This window comes from Perca fluviatilis, chromosome 4, assembly GCF_010015445.1.
Source record: "Perca fluviatilis chromosome 4, GENO_Pfluv_1.0, whole genome shotgun sequence".
Taxonomy (NCBI): Eukaryota; Metazoa; Chordata; class Actinopteri; order Perciformes; family Percidae; genus Perca; species Perca fluviatilis.
Window position 1 is genome coordinate 12,307,115 of NC_053115.1, and position 24,881 is coordinate 12,331,995.

The 24,881-nt window shown below is 42.1% G+C and overlaps 1 protein-coding gene across 7 annotated transcripts; it reads left to right on the plus strand.

Moving 5' to 3' along the window:
• Positions 1 to 246: 246 nt before the first annotated feature.
• On the plus strand, positions 247 to 24,660 carry LOC120557853 (tensin-2-like). 7 transcript variants are annotated; one of them, XM_039798498.1, is made up of 26 exons: positions 247 to 358; positions 500 to 537; positions 12,746 to 12,778; positions 12,869 to 12,918; positions 13,087 to 13,270; positions 13,631 to 13,681; positions 13,783 to 13,905; positions 13,998 to 14,062; positions 14,407 to 14,490; positions 14,614 to 14,726; positions 14,890 to 14,950; positions 15,342 to 15,417; positions 16,101 to 16,230; positions 16,993 to 17,058; positions 17,147 to 17,263; positions 17,350 to 18,750; positions 18,884 to 19,031; positions 19,448 to 20,313; positions 20,403 to 20,534; positions 21,408 to 21,500; positions 21,713 to 21,790; positions 21,990 to 22,067; positions 22,276 to 22,444; positions 22,628 to 22,696; positions 23,003 to 23,032; positions 23,229 to 24,660. In XM_039798498.1, exons 5-26 carry the CDS (start codon positions 13,109 to 13,111, stop codon positions 23,371 to 23,373), a joined length of 4,257 nt encoding a protein of 1,418 aa, XP_039654432.1. In that variant the 5' UTR covers positions 247 to 358; positions 500 to 537; positions 12,746 to 12,778; positions 12,869 to 12,918; positions 13,087 to 13,108; the 3' UTR covers positions 23,374 to 24,660. The 7 variants fall into 7 exon arrangements, with proteins under 7 accessions (XP_039654432.1, XP_039654433.1, XP_039654431.1 ...); XM_039798499.1 differs by having other exon boundaries at positions 18,887 to 19,031; XM_039798497.1 differs by lacking the exons at positions 247 to 358; positions 500 to 537 and adding an exon at positions 4,241 to 4,355.
• The last annotated feature ends 221 nt before the right edge of the window (positions 24,661 to 24,881 follow it).

Genomic DNA, 24,881 nt, shown 5'->3' on the forward strand with positions numbered 1-24,881 from the left:
TTTAGAGGACGCTAAATGTACAGCAGGTAGGGCATCAGTGCTCATGCTGGTGTGTCACGGAAGCAGCGCACATCTGTACTGACAGCAGCCAGACAGGGGACAGTGACAGTTAATGCTGAGACGCATGCCTTGAGATGCATGGGGAAACTGCTTAAGCTGAACATGTCACAACCGCATACGCATTCATATGGTTTCAGTAGCATTTATTGTTTTCACCTCTTGATTAATTACATATTTTGTGTGTGCCTGCAGCTCGCCAAAGCAGGGAGCCACGCCTTTACGGAGAAGAGCTTCAAGAGGAAACGGGTGTGTGATGTGTGCAAGCAGAACATCGACAACCCTGGGGCTTTCTGCAAGGGTGAGTCCACGTCTCAGTCAGGTCAGGCAGATACACAACTGACCAGCATGGATGCACACCTAGACCTGACATAGATGAGCTCACTCTGAGTGCCCTCTGTCTCTCTGTCAATAAAACATGTACTCTCTTTTCTGTGTGCAGAGTGCAAGGTTGCAGTTCACAAGACATGTGAAGCCAAGGTAAGCCGTACGTTTCCTCACTGAATCCACCACTCTACCTTCCTCCTGTCCTGAGCAAATTGTGCTCCTGAGTCAGAGGTTCAGATGTTAATATGTTGTGATTCTTAAGTGGAGTAAGCCGTGTGCACTGACCTAGATGTCTGGTTAAAGAAGCCCACCCACCGAACTGCAACCAGCCAGGTTGCTATGAGCAATTCAGTCATGTGTTAATGTGGCATAACAGGAGATCCGGAGAGTCCTCGAACACCCGGGAAGTCAGTTGCTCTCTAATATAGCTTTTTATGAAGCATTTGTGCTTATTAAAGAACAGTCATTTACAAAACATTCTGATACTTATTAGCATTGTCTGTGAGAAGTGCTCTTAGGCTGATCCGAAGGGGGCAGTCGTGAGCTGCAGGGCTGTACGTAGTCAAGTCCACCTTTGTCTAGTCCAAGACCAGGACTAGTGAAAACCGAGTCAAGACCAAGTCCAAAGAGGTTCAAGTCCAAGTCAAGCACAAGTCCAAAACAGTTTGAGTCCAAGTCAAGACCGAGTCCAAATGAGAGACAGTCAATACCGAGACAGAAAAAAAAGAATCCTCTTTAAGACCACTTACTTACCTGTTTATAATTTATGTGATGTGAGAGACAGTAAATCTTCTACTTTAAGATGATAATTTGCTTTATTAATTGTAATGATCAAAAAGCAAGTGCAGAGTAACACACTATAGGATCAGATTAGGCCATATTATTTACTTAAAATATAAAATGGAAAAGTTCCCATTCTTGAACTTATGACTTGTCCTGAAGAATTCATAGTACAAAGTGCCCGCTGACATTGTGTCTGTGGCCAAAATGAAAACGACTGATACCTGATGATTGAGGTGTATGATGCAGCCAGGTGTATACCAGGCAACCAATCTCGATGCCAGTTCTAGATGGATTTTGAATTAAACTAATACCTGTTTTCTGAACGAGCGCTCTTCATCAATGGTTTTGTTTTGAAGGAGGAAGTTACTTTAGAACAAAATCATATAGTGCTGGACTCGCTCGAGACCAACTAGAATATTTGGCAAGTCCAGTGGCCAAGTCCGAGTCAAATACCAACGAGTCCAAGACAAGTCCGAGACAACAGAAAAGCGCCTTGAGTCTACTAGTACTACAGCCCTGGTGAGCTGTTTGGTGGGGGTCAGTGGGGGAGAAAGCACAAGAGGCAGCACAGTTTAGGGAGATGGCAGCTTGCAGAGGGAAACTGTCTGTGTACCTATCTGTCAGGCTGTATGATGTGGATGAGAGTCTGGCTACTCCACATAGCATTCGGGGATGGAAGGAAAACGTGCTCTGGTTTATTGGCATTTCTTTAAACCAATCACAATCGTCTTGGGCGGTTCTAAGCACCTGAGAAAAGGCGCAGTGCCGCTGCAAAATAGGCTCGGAAGGAACTTGTTTTGGTGGAACGTGTATGTGTAAAAGTTGTTTTAGTCGTGCAACAGAAAACTCAGATTGGACAGATAGTCTAGCTGATTTACCTTGCAGAGATCTGAGAAAAGGTTAAAGTGATGGTTCGGAGTAATTTCACCCTAGGGTCCTTTGCACCATGACCTTGAGCCAAACACCCCCCCAGAAGCTTTTTTCACCTGGGTCGAACATTGGGAGCGTTAGCGTAGCGTAGCGTTATCAGCTGAATAGCTTAGCGCAGAGGCTAATGGATCCGAAGTGTCTCTTAACATTACCCCACTAATAATGCCCGAAATGATACCAAACGTCTACAGTAGTACAAATAGGTTATGCACTCATAAAACGATGGATTGTAAAATTTGTAAGTACACCAGAAGTTTATGTAAATAACACTTGCCTGCTGGCTTCTGCTCTCTGCTGCTGCTGCTGTTACTACCGGGCAGTAAGAGTGCTTAGGGACATCTACAAATTACAACACCGAAAAGAGATGCAACAAAAATATTTATTAATTTAATGATTAAATAAGGTAATGTCTCCAAACTTACCTCAATTATTACTTGTCTCCTGCTAGTTATACTACAGCACTTACTTTAAAAAATAAGTTAAATTAAAAAATATTTTTGTTGCATCTCTTTTCGGTGTTGTAATTTGTAGATGTCCCTAAGCACTCGTCTTACAGCAGCAACAACAACAGCAGAGAGCAGAAGCCAGCAGGCAAGTGTTATTTACATAAACTTCTGGTGTACTTACAAACTTTCCAATCCATCGTTTTATGAGTAGGCTACATAACCTATATGTACTAGTGTAGACCTTTGGTATCATTTCGGGCATTATTAGTGGGGTAATGTTAAGAGACACTTCGGATCCATTAGCCTCTGCGCTAAGCTATTCAGCGGCTAACACTACTCTACGCTAACTCTCCCAATGTTAGACCCAGGTGAAAAAAGCTTCTGGGGGGGTGTTTGGCTCGAGGTCATGGTGCAAAGGACCCTAGGGTGAAATTACTCCGAACCATCACTTTAACCATAGTCCTGATAAATTGCCTGGAGTTTAAAATGCCAACACAAAGGAAGCCCAAGGCAACGGATATCAGGCCTAAATGAGTGAAATCTGGCAGATTTTCCGGCGGCAACAGAGCAATCCCGGAAGTGGAACGTCAAGGATGTAGACTAGGCTGTAATGGATTAGCTGTGCTGTTTACTGTATTAAATAAAGTCAAGTGGAGGACTGAACTGCTTTCAATCACTGTTTTGAGTTATAGAGGCATTTTAGTTCATTGAATTTCCCCACAGTTTCCCTGGCAGCCCTGAAAAAAACTCTCTACTACTAGTGAGGACAAGATATATGTCTCTTTCCCCCTGTTCTTTCTGTTTATCTCACTTCTCTGTATTAGCAGCAATATTGTCAGGGCATGATGGCTTGACACTCCATACTATTCATATATAATACGAGGTTTGTGAAATAAATCATATTTTTCATATTGCAGCCACTGTACATCTCAATGTTTACAAAATAATGTAAGCTTTAGCTTATTGCCTAAAAAAAAGTATATGATAGAGTTAAAGATACCAAAGAGAAAAAAATTGACCTGAAAACAATGTGCCGCTACAATGGAGCTCAATTGCGGAACTTTTTCATGCCTTATATCAGTGGTAAATGTGAGGTGTTGTTGTCAGTCCCTTTAGAATCAAAGAAAAATAGATCCTGTCACCATTAAACAATCACACAAGGTAAAATCCATCATAGAGGAGGTAGGGACACATTTTTAATAGATCTGTCATGCAAAAGACTGTGTTTTGAGAGAGCAGCCTGACAAAAGCCTTTGTTATTTTTGAGTGGATTCTTTTATTATGAGAGGACATGTTTGCTCTGTGAAAGAGAGAAGCGCTCTTTTCGGCGACAGATTATGTCAAACCATTGGCAGTAGCTCTCCTCTGCTCCCCTGTGACCCCGCTCACAGCAGCTCAGTGTCACACACCGCTGTGAGCTCATCACCTTGCTTTAACTGTGCTGTTGTGCCTCACTGCCCAACAACACAAACACAGAGAGAAAAAAACCCCAGCACATTAGCACTTGGACCCATGCTTTATTTCTCAGCTCTTCTGCTCAGTTTAAATCCTGTGATTTATGACATGGGGCGGACTTTGCCTTCCTGCCCCCTCCTCCTCCAAACACTGCAATGGTGTACAACTGGGCACTACCAGCTGTTGTGCCTTGGCAGCATGTATTAAATAAGGATTGTTATTTTTGTCATACTCGTCCCTCTGGTCACCACGGCGATAGCCAAAAACAACTCTTGGTGGCTGCAGGAGAAGCAGGCGCCGAGAGTGGACATCGTCACACGGGACGATGATCAATCTGGATAGGAGAAGTCTAAGCGGGTAAATATAGAAAATAACAAGAGTGCCGTAGATGCCTGCCAGTGAGTGATCATTGGTGTTGTGGGGGGGACACAAATAAGTGAGAGGCAGCTGGGGAGGCAGACTTTGTGTATGTAATCAGTCCCATTTGGGGGTATTCATAAATAAAGGGGAACATTGGGTCAAGGCTGCAAATTGCTGTCTGCTTCATGTCACGCTATGCACTCACTGTATGTTTCTATGTGCTGCTCATATGTCAACATATTGCATTTTTTTTTACCTCTTTCATCTCTTGCGTCTTACTGTCATCATCTTTTTTTGTACCTTTCATCTACGTTACCTTTCTTTCCTGATGTTTTATAGTCACAGTTAAAGCTTCTCCCACCTTCTACTTGGAATTCTTTGTCTTCTTTTCAAGTCTTAAATGCTTTTATCAGTGTGTTATGCCAGCTTAGTACCATCTCCATAACAGTCACCACTAGTTTTGTTTGTTTTTTTTGCATCCAGAGGGTTGTGCAGTCCATCTAATTCTGCCACTTGTCATCTCTCTGTCAGCCTCAGGCCACTGGAGAGGTCACTGGACAGAAGTACTGTGGAGGGCTGCCCAGTGTCTGCATGTGGTGTATTGATGTGTGTGTAAGTGCACTCGAAGGGGAAGGCACTCGCACAGTCAACGTGCTTTACTGTCTCTGTGCGGATGACACAGGCAGAGCGAGAGGGGAAAGCTATGTTGGATGTGCTGCTGACACAGTGTTAGTGTGTGTGTGTGTGTGTGTGTTATTGTGAGAGAGAGAGGGAGGGAGGCAAAGGGAGTTGGTGAGAGAGAGAGAGAGAGAGAGAGAGAGAGAGAGAGAGGGAGCTAGTATTTCCCACTCTACAGACAGGACTGCACAGAGGCAGAGGGAAAGACTGAAGCTGCTTGTTGAGAGGTAAAACATGCTCTGTTTTTACTGAGTAAAGCTTTGGGTTTAGTTTATTCAGATGTATTCAGCACATCAGTTTTGACTTTTTATGTACTTTGTGTATTTTTCTTTTCTATTCAGTTGCAATCTACCAACCTTGAAGCCTCTTCACAGCGTTTGCTCTGATAATGCGGCATGTGATTGTGCATATTATTCCATTAAAGCTGTAGCCTGAGAGCTCTTGCTTTGCCCAGAAAGAGGATTTCATTTACTGTGATTAAGGAAAGTGCAGAAAAGCAGCAGAGAACTCCTGCTGTGACCTACAAAAAATACACAGATATTAATTTTTAATACTAGAGAGTGAAAGATTTACTTTTTAATGAGATAGTTGTCCATATATGTGCAGGTCTAGAAATTATGGAAACTACCTAGACACTTTTCTATATGCTACTACACATGCCTTTAAGTGTAAAATGTTGTAAAACTGTTAAAGCTGTGCCAGACTGTTTAGGAGATAGATTAGATGTGTTTCTGGGCATACATCTGTTTGCTTGTGTGGGCATTTGCAGGACTTGTCTGCATACACCAGCGTGCATCTATTTGTATGCACAACTTTTCCTGCTTTTAATTTTATCAACATTTATACTATCTACTTTGTGTATGCTGCTGCTTATTCTGATGTCTGATTCTGATTCTGATAAGAATGCAATTTCCCACCGTTTCTATCTACTGTATCTATCTACTTCAACACTGTGTATACATGTCTATGTAGTTTATTGTGTATAGACACTTATCTACACCCAAAGGGCACCTGACAGAGACAAATGGCTGTATCCCAGACACAGTCAGCTGTCCTAACATCATCTGATGAATCCTAATGTTGTGTAGTGACATACAGATGGTTGCAGTGTCTGCTCATACACACCAGCTGTTCTGATAATGTTTCATGCTGATTTATGAATTGATATAGCAACTATGATGCTTTATGGAATGTGTGCTTGTGTAAGAAGCAAGTGTTGTAGAGTTTCCTCTAGTCCTAATTAGTGCTAGTGGAGCTGGAACAGTTTCTAAAATAACTCAAACTGGCATTTCTTGTTAATTATCGGCTGCAATTTATGCCGATACCTATGTATCTGCACTATGCTCATATCGGCCCATGTATTGGTCTAGCTTTTATCCAGATGTTGTGAATTTTTGTGGCGGCTCTCCTATCAGGTGTCTTGAGCAACATGGTAACAAGTGTCATGTTTTTCAACCTCTTCTGTTGTGTTCGTGTATCACCACGGGAGAACGGGTGGACATGCCGTCTTGTGATAGCTCTACGTGCCATGGCACATCAGTGGGAAGGTAGAAACTGCTTTAAGTCAATAGAGATGGAGAACTCAGGTGGTGAAAGCACTATGCACTGTGGACAAATAATTATCATGGTTAATTTCATTTTACTGCTTTACTCGTCATAAATTAAGTGTTACAGGGACAGTGCACGCATACACACACACACACACACACACACACGGATGCATGCACAGTGTTTATATTTACACATTGCTTTCATTTCCTGAGAGCCCAAGCCAAGTGATAGGTGCACAGCAAGACCTGTTCAATATTCCAGGAATTATACAGTTCCTATTTTTTGGGATGGCATTTTAAACAATCTGAGCTTCTTTGAGCCTTTATAATATAGTTCTTTTGATAGCCATGTGTTGGATGGATATAGACAGTAGGTTGTGATAAATGTGTTTTTTTTCAATTACTGGATGTTAAATGTTGTTAGGCAAAGCAGAAAGGACCAAATACATGTATGTTGCCATGATGCAGTCAGATAGAGTTGTAGTACAGATCCATTGGCAGATCTGATGGAAATGTCACTGCTGCTGCCAGAAAGGCAAGTGGATTTGCGAGACAACTGATGGACAAATAGACAAAATGAGCCTTTAAGTGTTCTGAGGGACATATGGTCTAAAATAAGGAGCTCTATCAAAATAGCTCTGTGAAATCTCTCTGATGTGTGTCAGTGGTCAGCATGTTCAGCTGTTGACCTCTCTCTCCCATCCAGCGCTTGCTCTCGCTTTCTGTTTGCCTCTCCTCTTTCTTCCTTTCTGTCTTCCTGGTGCCTTTTTTTCTCCCTCTAAGCTCCATCTATATCTCCACTCCCCGGACAGTTTTTTTTTTTTATTGCTTTGAGCCCTCATTCGTGCTTCCTCTTGTTCCCTCCTTCTCCGGGGCCAGTTACATAGCGACATGCCCCTGCTATGCGTGATGCTTATCGAGGTGTCCTTGGTCATCTGATGTTTATTCAGGGGGAGCACATACTTGTATCTCACGGCAGGGATGATTGTATCCTGTCCCCAGGCACTAAAAGTAGAGAGGCGGGGGGGAAGTGGAGTGACACAGACTGCAGGGGTTAGGAAATGCAGAAATGAGGGATCAAAGATGAGAGAAAACAAGAAAGGCAGTGTAATAATCAGAAGAAAGAGAGGGGATGCCATACTTTCATGTGAAGCCTCCTAAATCCCAGCCACTCCTAAATGTGCCCTCTGGTACCCTCAGTAAAATGTTAACAGTCTGTGCAAAAAAAATAAAAACCCTCAGAGTTTTATTTAGCTCTCAGTGGACTTCAGTGTCTTTTTGTGAGATGATGGAACTTGGAATAAGCCATGGTTATTTTTGCTTTTCCACTTTCAAACGGGATGGCTTACTCACTTCTCCCTCTCCAGAGTGTGACGTCAGCTCTGAGTCGACTGTCAGAATGAAACTCGCTCCTCCTGGACGGCATAGCGACGCCCGTGTCTCAAACACTCTGAACACATTATGTCCCGCTTCTCCGTAACTGACTCAGCTACTCCGGCAGATCTCTGTGTTAGATTTTCTCTCAGTGGAAAAGGAGTGATGATTTCAGATGTGGCAGTGACAACTTTTAAGATTTGTGCCACAGTCACTCTGTTGTGGAGCTGCCAGGAAACTCTTAATCAAGATCCACTGACACTCTGTGAACACACTTACAGATCCACTTACACTCTGAATCCTCAATGTAGAATAATTCTGATATGACTAATCGATCAAATTTGTAGATGAGCTGTAAATGTCAGATAATAATGAAAAATGCCCATCATAATTTACCAGAGCCCAACTAACAATATTTTTTCGTGTGGAATATATGTATGTGCTTTTGTTTTCAGCGTTAGATGAGAGAATCAATACCACTCTCAAATCTGTCGGTTCAATATTAAGCTGGAGCCAGAAGCTAGTTAGCTTAGCTTAACATGAAGAAACAGGGTGAAACTGCTAGCCTGGCTCTGTCTGAAGGTAACAAAAGCCACCTACCAACACCTTTAAAAGCTATAACATGTTAATAAGTGAGTTTTAGAGGTTCTGGAAGGAGGATTATTTAAACTTCAACAAAGTAACACCAGTTGCTTCCTCGTTTCCAGTCTTTGTGCAAAGCTAGACAGCTGGCTGCTGGCAATAGCTTCATATCCATCCCACCCCTGGCGAATAATCAAAAGATAACGCAGCACAATCTCATATTTGAGAAGCTGAAAATAGACAATGTTTGCCATTTGTGCTTTAATAAATGAGTACAAAGTGTTATTTAAAGAACAAGGCAATCTGAACCACTTAATAGTTATCCAGTCCACTACAGTCAGTCAGTCCCTGAGGATGGGATTGAGTTCTGTCATTAGCACCTTAATAAATGCTAGCTGGTGAACAGGACAAACAAAATGAACCAGATGGCTATGCTCCCATTGGATCCAGCATACAGCCCACATGCATTAATGAAGATCCTGAGGCTGGCAGAGCCACCAAAAAACATGTGTATACATTTTGCATGTGTGTGTATGTCTTTGTGCATGTGCATGTGCGAATGAACCTATGTTGACCAGCACTGACATCCTGTTGCAAATTGCTTCCTGTTGACCTGTGTGTGTGTGTGTGTGTGTGTGTGTGTGTGTGTGTGTGTGTGTGTGTGTGTGTGTGTGTGTGTGTGTGTGTGTGTGTGTGTGTGTGTGTGTGTGTGTGTTTGTGTTTACACATAGGTACACATGTGCATGTTGTGTCTGTCTCCTACTGTTCCTTCCTGAAGCTGACCACTTTATCCACTTTACTACCATTATTAAACCTATTAAGAGAGGAGTTATCCCCTATGGCTGAATCTCTGTGTTCTTTAATTTCCTACTGTAGGTTTAATAACATGTTTGTGATCTGTTGTTGTACATTAACACACTGGAAAGTACAGATTATGCTTGTGTTGGGGTGGAATGTGAAAAGAACTGATTGCCTAAAGACCAATACATTTGAAAAAATATGAACTAAAAACAAATACAGAGTATTTAGTATATCGGCTGTCAGTCTGTGTGAGACCTGCATGACGATAATTATGTAATGATATTATCTTGTCAGTTCAGCAGTTGCATATTCTCTGCCATGAAGTAACCAATTACAGCATGCCCTTTCAGTCCTCCTTTTACTCATTCCTCCCTGGATCACATGTCTGTTTATGCTTCCCTTTCCCCATCACACTCTCCTAAACTCTCTGTCAGACTTTCTCTGTGTCCTCTGTAATGGCGTTTGCCATCTCCACACAGATTCCTTGTGTGTGTGCCATGAAATAAGAAAGCTATCATTTGTGCTGCCATGCCATGTAATAGAAAACCCCATCTTCATGACAAATCTTTTTGAACTATTAAAAAAAACAAATCCAGGGTGCTTTTGCTCTATTCTGGAAATGCTCAAACACTAAAGCCAATTAGCAAAAAATCTATTTTTAACCTTCCACACAGACATTGGTCTTGGGTTAATAAAAATACAGTACAGTACTACTGGGTTGGCCCAGACTCCTCCTGACTTGTCAAATCAAATGAGCTGCCATTTTTTGCTATAAGGATACTGATGCATAAGTCCTTACAATAGTAAAATGAATGTATCAATGGTTGCCTCAGTTTATGTTATTTCGACAATGTAATGCTGTTGTTGTTGACGTGATGACATGATGTGCCTACAAGAACAAAGACAAAAACAAATACAACCTCGACTGTCAGGGACTGAAATGAAATACCCTCATAAATAAATGTATCTGGAGCTTAGATCAAAACTGGCTTGACAATCACTCGTGAGTATTAGGTGCCTTTGTTTTGGCAAAGTTAGAGCAGGGATGGTTTACAAATTAGTCCTTAAACCCAACAAATACCTGGAAGTTGTGACATCAATTGAAAAAAAAAATTGTAATTAAAAATGTAGCATTAAAAATGGCCGACAGTATTGATCGAAACTCTGCTTTTTCTGTCAACATAAAACTTGTAGTGAGTGTATTTCCGCACGGTCGCTGTTGTTTTTCTGAAGTTGTAGATCATTGTAATAGCAGGCATTTGACTTGTTAACCTGTTGCCTGACACCTGTCAGTACTCAGCCACAGAGGGCAACTCAGCTGTCAATCAATCTCAAGGAATAGTTCAAAGGTCAAAGGTTAAAAGGGTGTCACCTGTCAAGGTTTACAGTTGGAGCCCGTCATTGTGCTGCTATAAAGATTCCATTTATCAGCTCATTTCCGTCATTTTCCATTCATTAGGTCATGTTATTAATGCATGTCTTGTTGTTTTTAATCACTTGATGTGATTTGCATTGTAAATGACTTCATCTCATGAGAGTAAAGTAAAGGTCTGTGTGTCCATATAGCCGTTTTCTCTGGCAGAAAAGCGCTGGCACGGCGCTGGGGGAGCGCTTCATTCCAGCGCTTCAAAACGCTGCCCGTTGGTTTTTGTTTCTGTGACGACATTAACGTTAGCTTAGGTAGCTTGTCTCGCTTTGCCAGACCTTCCTCCACAGCGTTGCGAAGGAGGGTCTGGCTAGTCCACACAGCATTCCAGAATGGGAGAAAAACATGCTCTGGTTTATTGGCATTTCTTTAAACCAATCACAATCGCCATGGGCGGCGCTAAGCGCCTCTGCAAAATAGCCTCGGGAAGGAACTTGTTTTGGTGGAACGTGTACGTTCAAAATTTGTTTTAGTCGTGCAACAGAAAACTCAGATTGGACAGATAGTCTAGCTAGCTGTCTGGATTAACCCCGCAGAGATCTGAGGAGCAGTTAACCATAGTCCTCATAAATCAACCGTAGACCGTAGCAGAAGGTAACGGACAACCGGCTGAAAAGAGTGAAATCCGGCGGAATTTCCAGTGGCAACGTAGCAATCCTGGAAGTCGTGGATATAGACTACTAGGTAGCTAACTTAATGCTACATTAATTACAGGGGGTTGACTACATAGCTAACAACAAGCTTACAACGTGTATGGTGGTAAAAGCACAACACTCACCAGTAACATTCGGTGTCAGGCCGATCTGCTTCCACAAATGGGCTTTTCTGTCTTTGTCGACACCAGCGCTTTTCTGAAAAGTTTATAGCTTTTCAACTAGAAGCGATTGGAGCGGCTGCAAAAAAATATGGCGCGCTCTGAAAACAGACGCTGTGTGCAGCGCTTCATACGCTCTCTTCCAATTTGGAACAATTGAAAGAAGACACTAGCGCTCAGAAAAAATATGCTATATGACACAGACCCTAACACATGCACTGACATACCCGTTTCTACTAGCTTGTCACTTCAGGGTCAACTGTTATCCTCATAATAAACAATAAATGACCTCAGCTTCCTCCCTCCCTCTCTCTCTGTGTTTTTTGGTTTTGGCAATTTACTTTTGGCTCACCACCAGATTACAAGGACTGCACGCCACATGTAGAGACTTCCTCCAGTAAATATTATCCCTCTCACTCCTCTCCTTCTTCTTTACCAGGCAAAAACAACACCACAATTAATCATATTTATTGCGTATCTCTCTTTAAACTGAGCTCTTCTTTTTTACAACTGCCTGGTCAGCACAATAAACACTAATCAGGTATACAGTGTGCGAAAAAAAAATTCAAAGAAGTCAATACAATGTCCTCAAGTTCTTTACATTTCTGTAGACATGTGTGCAGGAGCTTTTTTGTCTTTATCTGTATGTCTCTAATGGTTGGTGTGCACCAGTCTCTGTGTGTGTGTGTGTGTGTGTGTGTGTGTGTGTGTGTGTGTGTGTGTGTGTGTGTGTGTGTGTGTGTGTGTGTGTGTGTGTGTGTGTGTGTGTGTGTGTGTGTGTGTCAGACATCTTGCATCACTAACCCATCATGTGGAACAGACAGATCTGTGCTGACAGCCTCTTCTTTAAACGAGCTGCAGCAGATGACAGAAAGAAAGTGACAATGAATCTTACCATTCTACCTCCTTATCCCTCCATCCTTTCATTCCTTCATCTGCGCTGCTGGAGCAGGACCAAGAGTGTTAAATCAAACACATGACTTGGCATGTGTTATTTTATTCCCAATGCGTGCGTGCGTGCGTGCGTGCGTGCGTGTGTGCGTGCGTGCGCATGTGTGTGTGTGTGTGTGTGTGTGTGTGTGCGTGTGCGTGCGTGTGTATGTGCATATGGCTATGTGACTGCTGCTAAAACCAACAATATGATGTGCTAATTTCCTTTCAGGTGACTCCCACCTGTACCTCAACATCAGACCTGGTAAGTGAATGTTAACATTTTTTTCAGTTTTATATTAAGAAATGCAATGAATCATTGCAGTAGCGTTACTCTTTTCTGATTCTTTCTTAGCACGGCTCCACAAAATCTACACCACAGAAGAAGAGAGGCTCTATACTGAGGTACCAAGAAGCCTGAATCACACATCAAACAAAAGAAAATGATATTTGATATGTGAAATGGATACACAGAAATAAAATGCACAGTAAAAAAAACATTAAGGAGCTTAATCTTAATCGCCTAATGGCTGTTTTGGCTGCATTAAAACAATGAACTCTCATAATGTACAGGAGTAAAAGTGTGGAACAAGTGATGGAGCATGTGATGGAGCGTCACTATGACTTTGACCTCACCTACATCACGGAGAGGATCATCTCTGTCTTCTTCCCGCTGGACCTGGAGGAGCAGCGGTACCGCAGAAACCTACAGGAAGTGGCCTCCATGCTGAAATCCAAACACCAAGACAAGTTCTTGGTTAGTCGTAAAACTGAAAACATTATGAAACCACTTCTTGTCTGAACAACAAGTCATTCTCCTACACTTTCATAAGGCAACTAATGTTGTAATTGGTCTCCTAAAAGGACTGAATAATGAGGGCATGGCTGCTATTAAAAGTTAGTTTTATTAAAATAAATTAAACAGGTTTAATTTGCATATTTGTGTAACTATCTAGAAAAGTCCTTATTTGGCATTGATAGGGACTGTTATAACTGCCTCTCCTTTTCCTCTACTGTTTCCTTTCATTGTATCTTTGCTATATTTCTTGCTCAGTTTGTGGTTGATATGTAAAAATAGATTTGTGATTACTTTCTTATGTGTCTCTGCCTTTTCTAGTTACTGAATTTATCAGAGAAGAGACATGACATCACCAGACTTAACCCAAAGGTACAAGTATTTACATCTTAAAAGATGACAGATCACACTTGGACAGGTTTGACTCATTCGAAAACCAGAATTTCAAACACCTTTCCTCCTCTGCGGTTCAGGTGCAGGACTACGGCTGGCCTGATGTTCACGCCCCCCCTTTGGACAGGATTTGTGCTGTTTGTAAAGCCATGGAGACCTGGCTGACCTCTGACCCCCACAATGTGGTGGTCCTCCACTGCAAGGTCAGCGTAACCTGAATCCACATCTGCTTATGCTTTGCTGTGAAAAATGCTAGCAAGCTATTTAATGGTCACTTTGATCTGTGTTCTGACAGGGACACAAAGGGAAGACGGGGGTCATTGTGGCAGCCTACATGCACTACAGCAAGATATCAGCTGGGTAATCTGCATCATTATTAATCTCACAAGGCACTCGTTATTAACAGCATGTGCAGATAATCAATTATCTGTTTTGAATTTACATCTGCCATCAAAGCTGCATTTAAATCCAGAAAAATCAGATACCTAGCTCTTAAATTGCCAAAGTGCATAACCAGAGCGATACATTTGTTATTTGCTGAAATCAAATGAACTGTACAACTACTTAAAAAACTTTATTCAAAACCTGTTTGCTCACCTTCAGTGATAGTTAGGTCAATGTCATTACTGTAGGGCTGCAACTAACGATTATTTTTGTTGGCTGTACTAAAGCCTTTGTTAACACACCTCTGGTTGTGTCCACAGAGCGGACCAGGCTCTCACCACTCTAGCTATGAGAAAGTTCTGTGAAGACAAAGTCTCCTCTTCCCTACAGCCCTCTCAGAACAGGTGGGACACGCTCATATATCTTTGTATTTCTTCCTCTGCAACATACTATATCACTTCTTGTGCTGCTGCTGTCATCGCCTCAGTCGTTCCCTGCTCTCATATTTCCTCACCTCGCTTCTTCAGGTACATTTACTACTTTGGTGGGTTGCTGTCAGGTACCATCAAAATGAACAGCAGTCCTCTGTTCCTCCACCAGATCCTCATTCCATCACTACCAAACTTCCAGGCGGGAGGAGGTAAGTTTCACACAAATTAAGGTTGTATAATAGCTTGCAGTGCAGTTACGGTAATTATTAGCTTTGAATAGTGAAAAAAAAGGGGAAACACAATAAAGCCATTGTCTGCAAACTCCCCCCCTTTTTACAGTTTTTCTTCTCCTCCTTTTTTCTGTATCTGCAGGTTTCTATCCATTCCTAAAAATCTACCAATCTCTACAGCTTGTGTACACTTCAGGCCTCTAGTAAGTACATGGCCAGTTGTCAAGTTACTGCGTCGTCAGCTCACCACCTGCAGACAGACTCCTTTCCATCCCCTGTCCAACTGACAGATGTTGTCTATACAGGCTGCTGTCTATGTTTAGGTGTAGGCTGTTCTGTGCTTATGTTGAAGTTCATGTTGTTTACCACTGTTTTACCCAACTGAGACATGTTTTGACTGCTTTAATGTGTGTTCTAAGCTGGTGTGTGTGTGTGTCTGTGTGTGTGTGTGTGGTTATATGTGTGTGTGTGTGTGTGTGTGTGTGTGTGTGTGTGTGTGTGTGTGTGTGTGTGTGTGTGTGTGTGTGTGTGTGTGTGTGTGTGTGTGTGTGTGCGTGTCTGTGTGTGTGTGTGTGTGTGTGTGTGTGTGTCCAGTGATCCCCAGAGCTCAAGGGCAAGGAAGCTGTGTGTGACTATGGAGCCAGCGCTATTATTAAAGGGGGATATTATGGTGAGCCAGAGGTTATCATGTTAATTTGAAAACCTTACTTTGATTTAAATCCTATCCATATCCACTCATATAGTACATCACTGCAATAACTGATGAACTTTTGTAACGTTGCTTTTAAAAAGTGCCTGATTATTATCTCTTAAGCTACAAATCCTCTTTAGACTATGAACATGCATGCTTAATTATTTTCTTACGTTGTCTCTTTTTTTTCTTCTTCTTTTTTAAAGATTTTTTTTATGGGCATTTCCACCTTTAATGATAGGACAGCTCAGACATGAAAGGGGAGAGAGAGAGGGGTAGACACGCAGGAAAACAATCACAGGTCGGACTCGACTTCTGCATCGAGGAATAAACCTCCTCTATATATGTGCACCTGCTCTACCAACTGAGCTAACCGGCCACCGTATTGCATGTCTCTTTGAGAGGGTATAAAACATTCGGAGCCCTTAGCGACCTAAAAAGACAAGTACTGTTCTTGTCTCGGAGAGTAATCAGTTGCCACAGCAGCAACAGGCACCAAAGACATATGATCTGCCTAAAAATAACACTACAACAAAGCAAAGTAAAATTTGATTCACTATTTTGTCACACTTAATATATATATATTAACTTTTTGAAACAGTCTATGTGAAATGACCCTTTATATTAGTACATCGCTCTCTTACCTGCATCCTCCTCTGCAGGTGAAGTGCTACCACCGGCGGTGTCGAGCAGCAGAGAGGGAGGTGGTGTTCAGAGTCCAGTTCCACACCTGCACTGTCCACGGAGCCCAGCTATGGTTTGGCAAGACTGAACTGGACTTGGCCTGCACGGGTATAAAAAAACAGAGGTTCAACAGTTTCTAAGGAAATACATGGAATAGAAAGTAGGGGCAATGTTCAGGTTTTGGACAGTCATGAAAGCATTGCAGAAGAGAGTTGAGTGATGGGTATTTATGCGACATTTGCATAAGGAAAACTATCACTGCTGGGAGGATGATATATATATATATATATATATATATATATATATATATATATATATATATATGTACCAGTCAAAAGTTTGAGGTCACTTAGAAATTTAATATTTTTATAATATATTGCATATATAACTTACTTTTCTACACATAATTTGAATATTTTGTAAACATATGAATAAACAAAGGGAACTCCTCTTTTGTACAGTATATTTCTATTGCTTCCTTGACTATTTACATGGTAGTATAATTTAAGATCCACTCATTTTCAGTCCATTGTGGTGTTTGTGTGTATTTTGAGACAAATATCAAATGACAATGTCTGTTGAGATGAAACAGAAATGCATGTCCATGGCTCAGTAAGCAGCAGTCGCATGACAGTTGCTCTTAGTGCTCCATACTGCCGCATGCCTGAATGTAAAACGAGAACTCGTTTCAGATAGATTTATCTGAAGTGTTATTCTGTTTCCATGATGAGGAGTGAAAGCAAGTATCTTTATTTATTAACTTTGGTGTTTCCACTTCACAGATCGCACTTTCTTGTGAATGTTTTTATAAGTCTCTGTAGTTACGGCCTGGATATTTTAGTCACTGCCTTTATGCTCGTCTTCCTGTAGATGACAGGTTCCCTCCAGATGCTACAGTCGAGTTTATCTTCTCCAATGGGCCAGAAAAAATGAAAGGTGAATATTATCGTCTGTCTGTCTGTCGCTGCATTTCTGTCATTTTACATTTTCATATGCTTCATATCAAAAATGTCTGCTTTCCAAGGTCGTGAATACCGCAAGAATGATGCCTCCATCAAAGTGGACTACAACACCTCAGACCCTGTGGTCAGATGGGATTCTTATGAGAACTTTAACCTGCACCACCAAGACAGCATTGAAAGTAAGAAACGTGCACACACAGGTGTAATGAGTAAGCTTTACGCTAGGGTCAAACATCTCATCAAACTCTCTTCTTGTTTCTACCAGATATCTGTCATACGAGGGGCCCTCTGGACGGCAGCCTCTACGCCCAGGTGAGGAAGCGCCGTGGGCCGGGCTCGACTGCCTCAGCAGCGTCGCCCAACGGATGCCTCACTAGCAGCCCAACAGTCAAGCCTCAAACTCCCAGCCAGCCCCAGTCTCTCACCTACACATCTGACTCTAGCCGCTCCTCAGTCCCGTCCGATCACCTGGAAGACGCCTCTCCGTCCATAAACCGCCCAGAAAAAGAAAACACTGACTGTCCAGTGATGCGAGGAGACGGGGAAGATGGAGCAAAGGAGAAAAGAAGAGGGAAAGAGAAGGATAGAGAGACAGCGATTTTGGATGACGGAGATACGCAAAGTCCTGGGGGTTTGAGGCAAGAGCACTCGTGTTGCGGTCGAGCAGGCGCAAAGTGTGGCGATGGCGGATGGGAGAGGGAACGAGAGCCCTGCATCTCTGACGGCCATTGTCTTGGCCGTTGCAACAGCATTAAAAAGAATCCAAAAAGCCAAACTCTGCCGGCCTTACCATGCAAATCCGTGTCCCCGCCTCCTCATTCAACTCATATGGAACTCTGCCATCGACATAGCGCCCATCCTTTACCTGAGTTACCATGGGAACGTCCAGCCCCGCCCCTACCCTGTCTCCTCAGGCCTTGCTACCCTTATTCCACCGCTGAACACAACCACCCACACAGCCACACCCTCCCAGCCTTAAACAGACTCTGCACTGGGGAAGAGTGTCACCTCCTCCATTATTCCAGCCACAATCCAGCCTCTCATCTCTCCCATCAATCACTGCCCTCGAGCCCTTACAGGGAAATGTTCTTCAGCTCTCCAACACCGTCCTCTGGTTGCCACTGTCGGGACTGCTCCAGCAGGCGAGAGCACCAATCAGCCTCAGTTAGAGCATTCCACCCATTGCACCCCGACCAATCAGAAAATCCACACTGGTCCCAAAGAGCAGGGGTACAACGAACAAGAGAGGCGCCTCCACTATGGGAAAGTGAAAATCCATGGGAGGTGGCGAGAGAGGCAGAGTTCTGGCAGTGCAAATCCGCCATGCCGGCATTTCGTGTTGTCCACCCTTTGGATCAGAGTCCAAACTTGGAGCCTAGATATGCTATTGGACCTCATCAGGGCTACCCCAGCCCCCAGTCTCTAATGGATGTGCGGGATGGAGCCAGCAGTGGTTACCACACCCCTCCACAGCCCCGTCACTCCTGTCCCTGCTCTCCTTATCAATCGTCCCCAGCCGAGAGCCATGAGAGCCGGGGTTACGCCTCAGGGTACCACTCTGGATCAGCCTCGCCTCTGCCTGCTAGTAGCCCCTCTCCTGGGAGAGGCAGGCTGCCCGAGACTCCCTCTGGATCTCGAGACCAGCAGCACGCTCAGCATCACAAAGGTGACTGGATAGATGGATGGATACAGTAGGGATTGTTGCTGTTATAACATTGAAATAACATGTTTGTTACTTCTTTTCTCATTTCCTTGTAATACCTTTATCTCATCTTGTTTTATCTCACTTCTCGATATGGAAGAGGCCAAGGCTGATTTGGAGGATGACAAATCCCAGGGTTCAGAGGGTAAATCAGACTCTAATGGACAGTCAAGTACCCCTGGGCTGGACTCTGATCCTGACTACACAATCATTGGAAGCAGCAGCCCCACACACACAGAAGACAGGTGGGTGAAACTTAAATTTTTTGACAACTCTACATACTAAAGCTGAAAATAAAATTGCATTTATTCTTTGGCTGCAAAAGACAGATTTTTTTGTGTTAGTTGAAAGAGAATATCAGTAGAAAAGTGCACTTTAAAATGTAACTGTCATTCTTTTTTAGTGCTGCCTTTTACTGTATATTCAATTCAATGTTCAATTTGTTAAATAAAAGAAGGTTGGAAGGTAGCACAATACTGAAAGCAGCAGAAATGCAGAAATTAGTACACTTTAATATCTGTTTCTTTATCGCAAGTAATATCATTATCGCAATATTAAACAGCATTATTGCATACCGCATTTTCCTCATATCGTGCAGCCCTAATTTATACATATTTGTAGATAATTATCAATTTTTTTCCATACTTTGCCTTTTCCTTAGTCTAACTGCTGATAGTCCTTCTCAAAGCCAAGAAACCTCTACACATCTGGAGTCCAGCTCAAATAGCAGCAAAGCCATCACACCAGTACCAAGAGAAGCACAAACCCAAAGTTCCAACATATCCATAAACTCCACACAACCATCAAGCGAGCAGAGTTCGAGCTCCGATGGTACGCTCGGAGCAGCCAAGATCACAGGAAGTGCAGAGGGATCTAACCAATTACAGACTTCAAGCTATGCCACTGTCATCATCACTCCAGTCCAAGTGCAACTGAATGGCTCTGCCCTTCCTAGTGATACCACATCTGACAGCAGCAGAGGTGTATCCATGAACCCTTCTGTCAGTCTTAGTTCTAGCCCTTCCACCACTTCCCCAAATTCTCCTATTGGCTCCCCAGACCTTCAGTCTTCTCCTCAGCGCTCTACATCAGCTACAGACATAGCGGGACAAAGACTGAGTCCGGAAAGAGACAGCTCAGCCGACACCAAACCGCCATCACCTGTGCCCGAAGGATATCATACACCAACCTTCCCCTTAGCGTCTTATTACTACCCATTACTAAACGTCCCTCACATACCGTACACTGGGTACACTGCAGTCACCATCCCCGCCATCCAGCCACCGCTTCCCGAGAAGAAACGGCTTTCGTCCACACCAGGATCCTTAAACGGACACAACTCTCTACTCAGGGCCTCCTCAGCTCCTTCCCCTATGCACCACGTTACCTTCTCCACTTCTGTGGGAGAACAGAGATGGGGATCTTCACAACACAGCTGTAGGGAGGAGGCAGACATCAGGGTCAATGCTAAGTTTGTCCAGGACAGCTCCAAGTTCTGGTACAAGCCAGGCATCTCCAGAGACCAAGGTGAGCGTTCAAACAAAGGATGATGATATATTGTCATTGCTGCGTCTCTTATTTTACACCCATACTCTAATGTGTCTTTTCTACCGTAGCCATAGCTGTTTTGAAGGACAAGCAACCAGGAACTTTCCTCATCAGAGACAGTAACTCATTCCAGGGGGCCTACGGCCTGGCCCTCAAGGTGGCCACTCCTCCTGCTAATGCCAACGTCACTGGCAGTAAAGGTATCCATGATCCAGGGTCCTGGTATTGTGCATGTTGGCTCACTGTCACACTGCCAAGCCTCACACTTGACTCTTGAATACAAAACAGAGCCATCGTTAATGTAAATAGCAACACCTATGCTGTTCCTAATGCCTGCTGTGAAAAAGGCTTATGGTAGGTGTTTTTCTGGGCACCAGTCAAGTCACATCAATTCCCATTCAACAAACTATGTATAGAAAGCCTAGAATGCCTAGATCAGAAAACATGGGATTCAACCTAACCATTCAGATTTGGCTCCCCTTCCTTTGTCACATGCAGGCTCATTAGAATATACCGCCCCCTAATCTGAGTATCTCTACCCACGGTTTGAGAACTACCTTTGGGTTTGCGAGGAAGATACTTGCCAACAAATAAGACCACAGAAAACATCCAATCCAAGTAGTTTAAGTGCTTATTAAGTAGTTTCTGATCCAACCAATGTGTGATTTCCTTTATCTTAAGTTGCATGTATTCTGTCATAATGAAAAAGAAAAACAATTATGTAATGTGTAAGCACAGTTTTAGTACTATCAAATGTATGGCACAGGTACGAAAATAAATAATAAGTGATTTTTTTATGTTTTATTATGCATTCCTGTGTGTTTGTTGATGATAGACCATATTTTTTCATGCAATATTGATAGGCTTTCTGTTCATGAAATGAAAAACACAAATTAGGCACTGTCGTGACCAACCAACGCTGTTACATTATGGTTTTGATAGTCTATTGTAATCAGAATCTTACATTTTTTTGTATGTTTGTTCATGCATCCTTATAGAATATGCTCTCAGCAAGACAGACTTACTTTTCATCCTCACTCCCTCCCTTCTCACCCTCCTCTCCTCCCTCCCAGGGGACCCTCTGGAACAGCTGGTTAGACACTTCCTCGTCGAGACAGGGCCACGGGGAGTGAAGATCAAGGGCTGTCAGAACGAGTCCTACTTCGGTCAGTTACGTGGGAGACACAACTGCCGCAATATGTTTAACAAATTTTGTTACGTACGAGACACTGAAACTGATCGTTTTAACCTGTGAACCTAAAGAAAGTGTCTTTTATTTGCCTCCTTTCAAGTCCCCAGTTATCTTCCTTTTAATGCCTTCTATACTGTCATTATCATAATCTGTGTTGCGTATTTTCTCTTTCTGTCTTCATCTCAGGAAGTTTATCTGCCCTGGTGTACCAGCATTCAATCACTCCCATCTCTCTGCCATGTGCCCTTCGCATCCCAGAAAAAGGTCAAATCAGTGCCATTACACTTAGACGCCATGAATTTTATTCCAAAAATATATATATATAAAAAATTGAATAATACCTATTTATTATGAGACAACAATGAAACACTCAAAGAATAACAGGTTATTACAACAGCTACAGACCGGACCCTCAATAAGTAAGAGTGTTGTTATGTAACTGATGAAGACTATGATGTTTCAGATCTGGTTGGGGAGCTTCAGGAGATGCAGAGTGCAACAAACACCAGCACAGCAGCTAACCTCCTCAAACAAGGAGCAGGTAGTACATGGGCTTGTTTTTGTTTTTGGTGATTCCGTTGTTACATGAACCTCCATACGGGACCTATCACATGCAGTGCAAAAGTTGCGGTTCTTACCTTCGACCGGCAGAGAATGCTCAAGCCTCATATGTTCATAGTACCGAGCTGAAAGTACACACACTGTATGTTTATGTTAATCTATATTTTCTCATCTCTCTCATGAACAAGCTTGCAACGTGCTGTACCTGAACTCTGTGGAAACCGAGTCGTTGACGGGCCCTGAGGCAATCTCAAAGGCAACCAAGTGTACTTTGGCCCTGAGTCCACGTCCAGTGGCAACAGTGGTCCACTTCAAAGTGTCTGCTCAGGGCATCACTCTAACCGACAGCAAAAGAAGGTACATCTTACCTCTTGACAACATTATTAACATTTTCAATTCGGTCGATGTAACTGGTCATTTTACGTAAGTAAAAGTGGTCTGACACAGTATGTACAATGTTTCATAGAAAACTTTCCAGATAGGATACTTAAAACCAACGCCAAAGACAAATGAGTCATCATATTGTTTGTGTGTACAAAGGTTATTTTTCAGGAGACACTACCCAATCAACAGTGTGACTTTCAGCAGTCTCAACCCCCAAGACCAGAGGTGGGTCACTGAGAAATATTGATAAAACAGACATTCACAGTATAATTGAATAAAAAAACTATTTGTGCTTGTACGTGTTACCGCTGATTATCTTTAGTACAGGCAGTAACATCTGTGTGCCTGCTGCTGCTGTACAAATACTTCCTGTATTGACTTATATTTTATAAATATAAGATATTTATGATTTGTCTGCTTTTTTTACTCTAAGAGGTGAATGTAGATTGCTAGTCATTGTCTTCATGTCTTTGTTATTCATGTTTCCCTACGTTTTGTCTCTGTGTCTCTATTTGTGTGCTCGTGCTTCAGGTGGACTAATTCTGATAGCACGTCAAGCAAGTAAGTGCTTGCTTCACTGTGTGTCTTTCTTGGCGAGTGATATTACCGACTGGTACAATGTGCTACTTTGCATGGCAGTTAATCACAATACAATTTGTCACTTTGACTTCATGAGACAAAACTGGGTTTCTTTCAGTGTCAATTATTAATAGCTCTCCCGTTTTCTTTTACCTCTTACGTCTCCTTTTTGCTGCAGGATGTTTGGCTTTGTTGCGAGGAGGACAGGCAGCGCTACAGAGAACGTGTGTCACCTGTTTGCAGAGATGGACCCCGAGCAGCCAGCTGTGGCCATTGTCAACTTTATCAACAAAGTCATGCTGGGACCACAACTACGCAGATGAGAGAGGGGATCTGGGGGAGATGTTAATATGAATTTTAATGAAGTGTGTGTGTGACTACATTTGTACTTGCATTTGTACAGGTGGCATGACTGTGCTCGACTGTGGCTGTTTTTATAACATAATCCAGTTCTGACAGATCACTGCTCTGTAGGGCAAAGTATTTTTTACATGTCAGTTTACAAAGCACACCGTGCATAACCTTGAGAGGAAAAGTTTGATAAGCCAAAGACTGACCTAACTTTGGTAACCTTTGCCAAATGAGATTGAAATGAGAGTTTTGGTCTTTTTTTTTGTTTTTGTTTTTTGCTGTTGATAAAGTTATTTAATTTGTAATCCTGTTTCAAACAGTTCAAATGTTGTATAACAAAGTACCACATTGCTATTTGTATTAAAGTTAGAGCTAAAGGAAATATAGCTAAGAAGTCTTTAACAAGTAGTAAAATGTAAGAGTCATCTTTAATGTGTAACGTGACCAGATGAAATTGTGGTCATTAGAAATGTTAGAAAGAGTAAATGAAGTAATTCAATATGGAAGAGATCATGTATTTGGATTATCGGGAAGAAATCGTCTTTGGCTACATTTTAACTACTACATACATTTGTAACAATCAACTTTGTTCTTGATGCAACTATAGTGTATTTTTGTTGAAGTGATAACAACAGATGTAGTAGTGTATTATGCTAAACCTGCCTCCAAATTAAAACACAGACAGATAGATGATTTAACAAAATGTTATGTGGATACTAACTACATAAGCAAGTAAAAGGGGGGTCAGCCTTAAAACAGAGTTAACAAATGTAATTTAAAAGATTGTGGACAGGACCTAAATATTTTCAACATTTCTACAGCTAAATAAGAAAAAGCCTTACTTTGTTAAGTTAAAAATGTGATGGAACCAAAGGACATTCTCATATGACAATCTCTGCAATTTTAGTGATGACATTATAAAAAGAGCCAGTAGGCCCTATAGAAAAGTCTCTCCATATCACAGATTAGTCTTGGCCTGTCTATGTCCTTATTTAAGTAACCAATATTCATGGCAACAGATACTCCAAAGACTTCATTATTGTGTAAAGATATTTTGAATGTTTGATTTTTTTATCTATACGCTTTTGTTTTTTGTGTGTTTTCTATAAATTGATACCGTTTTTAGATGACTTCAGCACAATTATTATTTTTCATAATGGATTTTTATGTAAAAGAAGTAATATATTTTAGGCCCATATGAAGAATGGTATATCTGTCATATTTGACAGGACATTTAAGTAATAAAATTGAATAAAATGCAAGTGTATGCTTCATCATTCAAAGGCTTTATCTAAAATATATTTTAAGATGTTGTATTTGCGGACCAAATAAGATATGTTGTTACCTTCTGTTGTTACTAGCTAAGCGCATGGAAATGTAGGCCTACATCTCATTAGAGTCTTGTATCATTTTACGCATCTTCTCAGGGTTACCTATCCCCTTGAAACAACAGGATTCATGACAAGCATTCGTTCATAAC

What these genes read in the sequence shown, in the direction of transcription:
- LOC120557853 (XM_039798492.1), top strand. Translation starts at nt 4,950, where the DNA reads ATGTGGTGTATTGATGTGTGT. An exon ending in CCCACACACACAGAAGACAG is followed by an intron (nt 19,032 to 19,447) that starts GTGGGTGAAACT and finishes CCTTTTCCTTAG; the next exon opens with TCTAACTGCTGATAGTCCTT. An exon ending in CAACGTCACTGGCAGTAAAG is followed by an intron (nt 20,535 to 21,407) that starts GTATCCATGATC and finishes CCTCCCTCCCAG; the next exon opens with GGGACCCTCTGGAACAGCTG.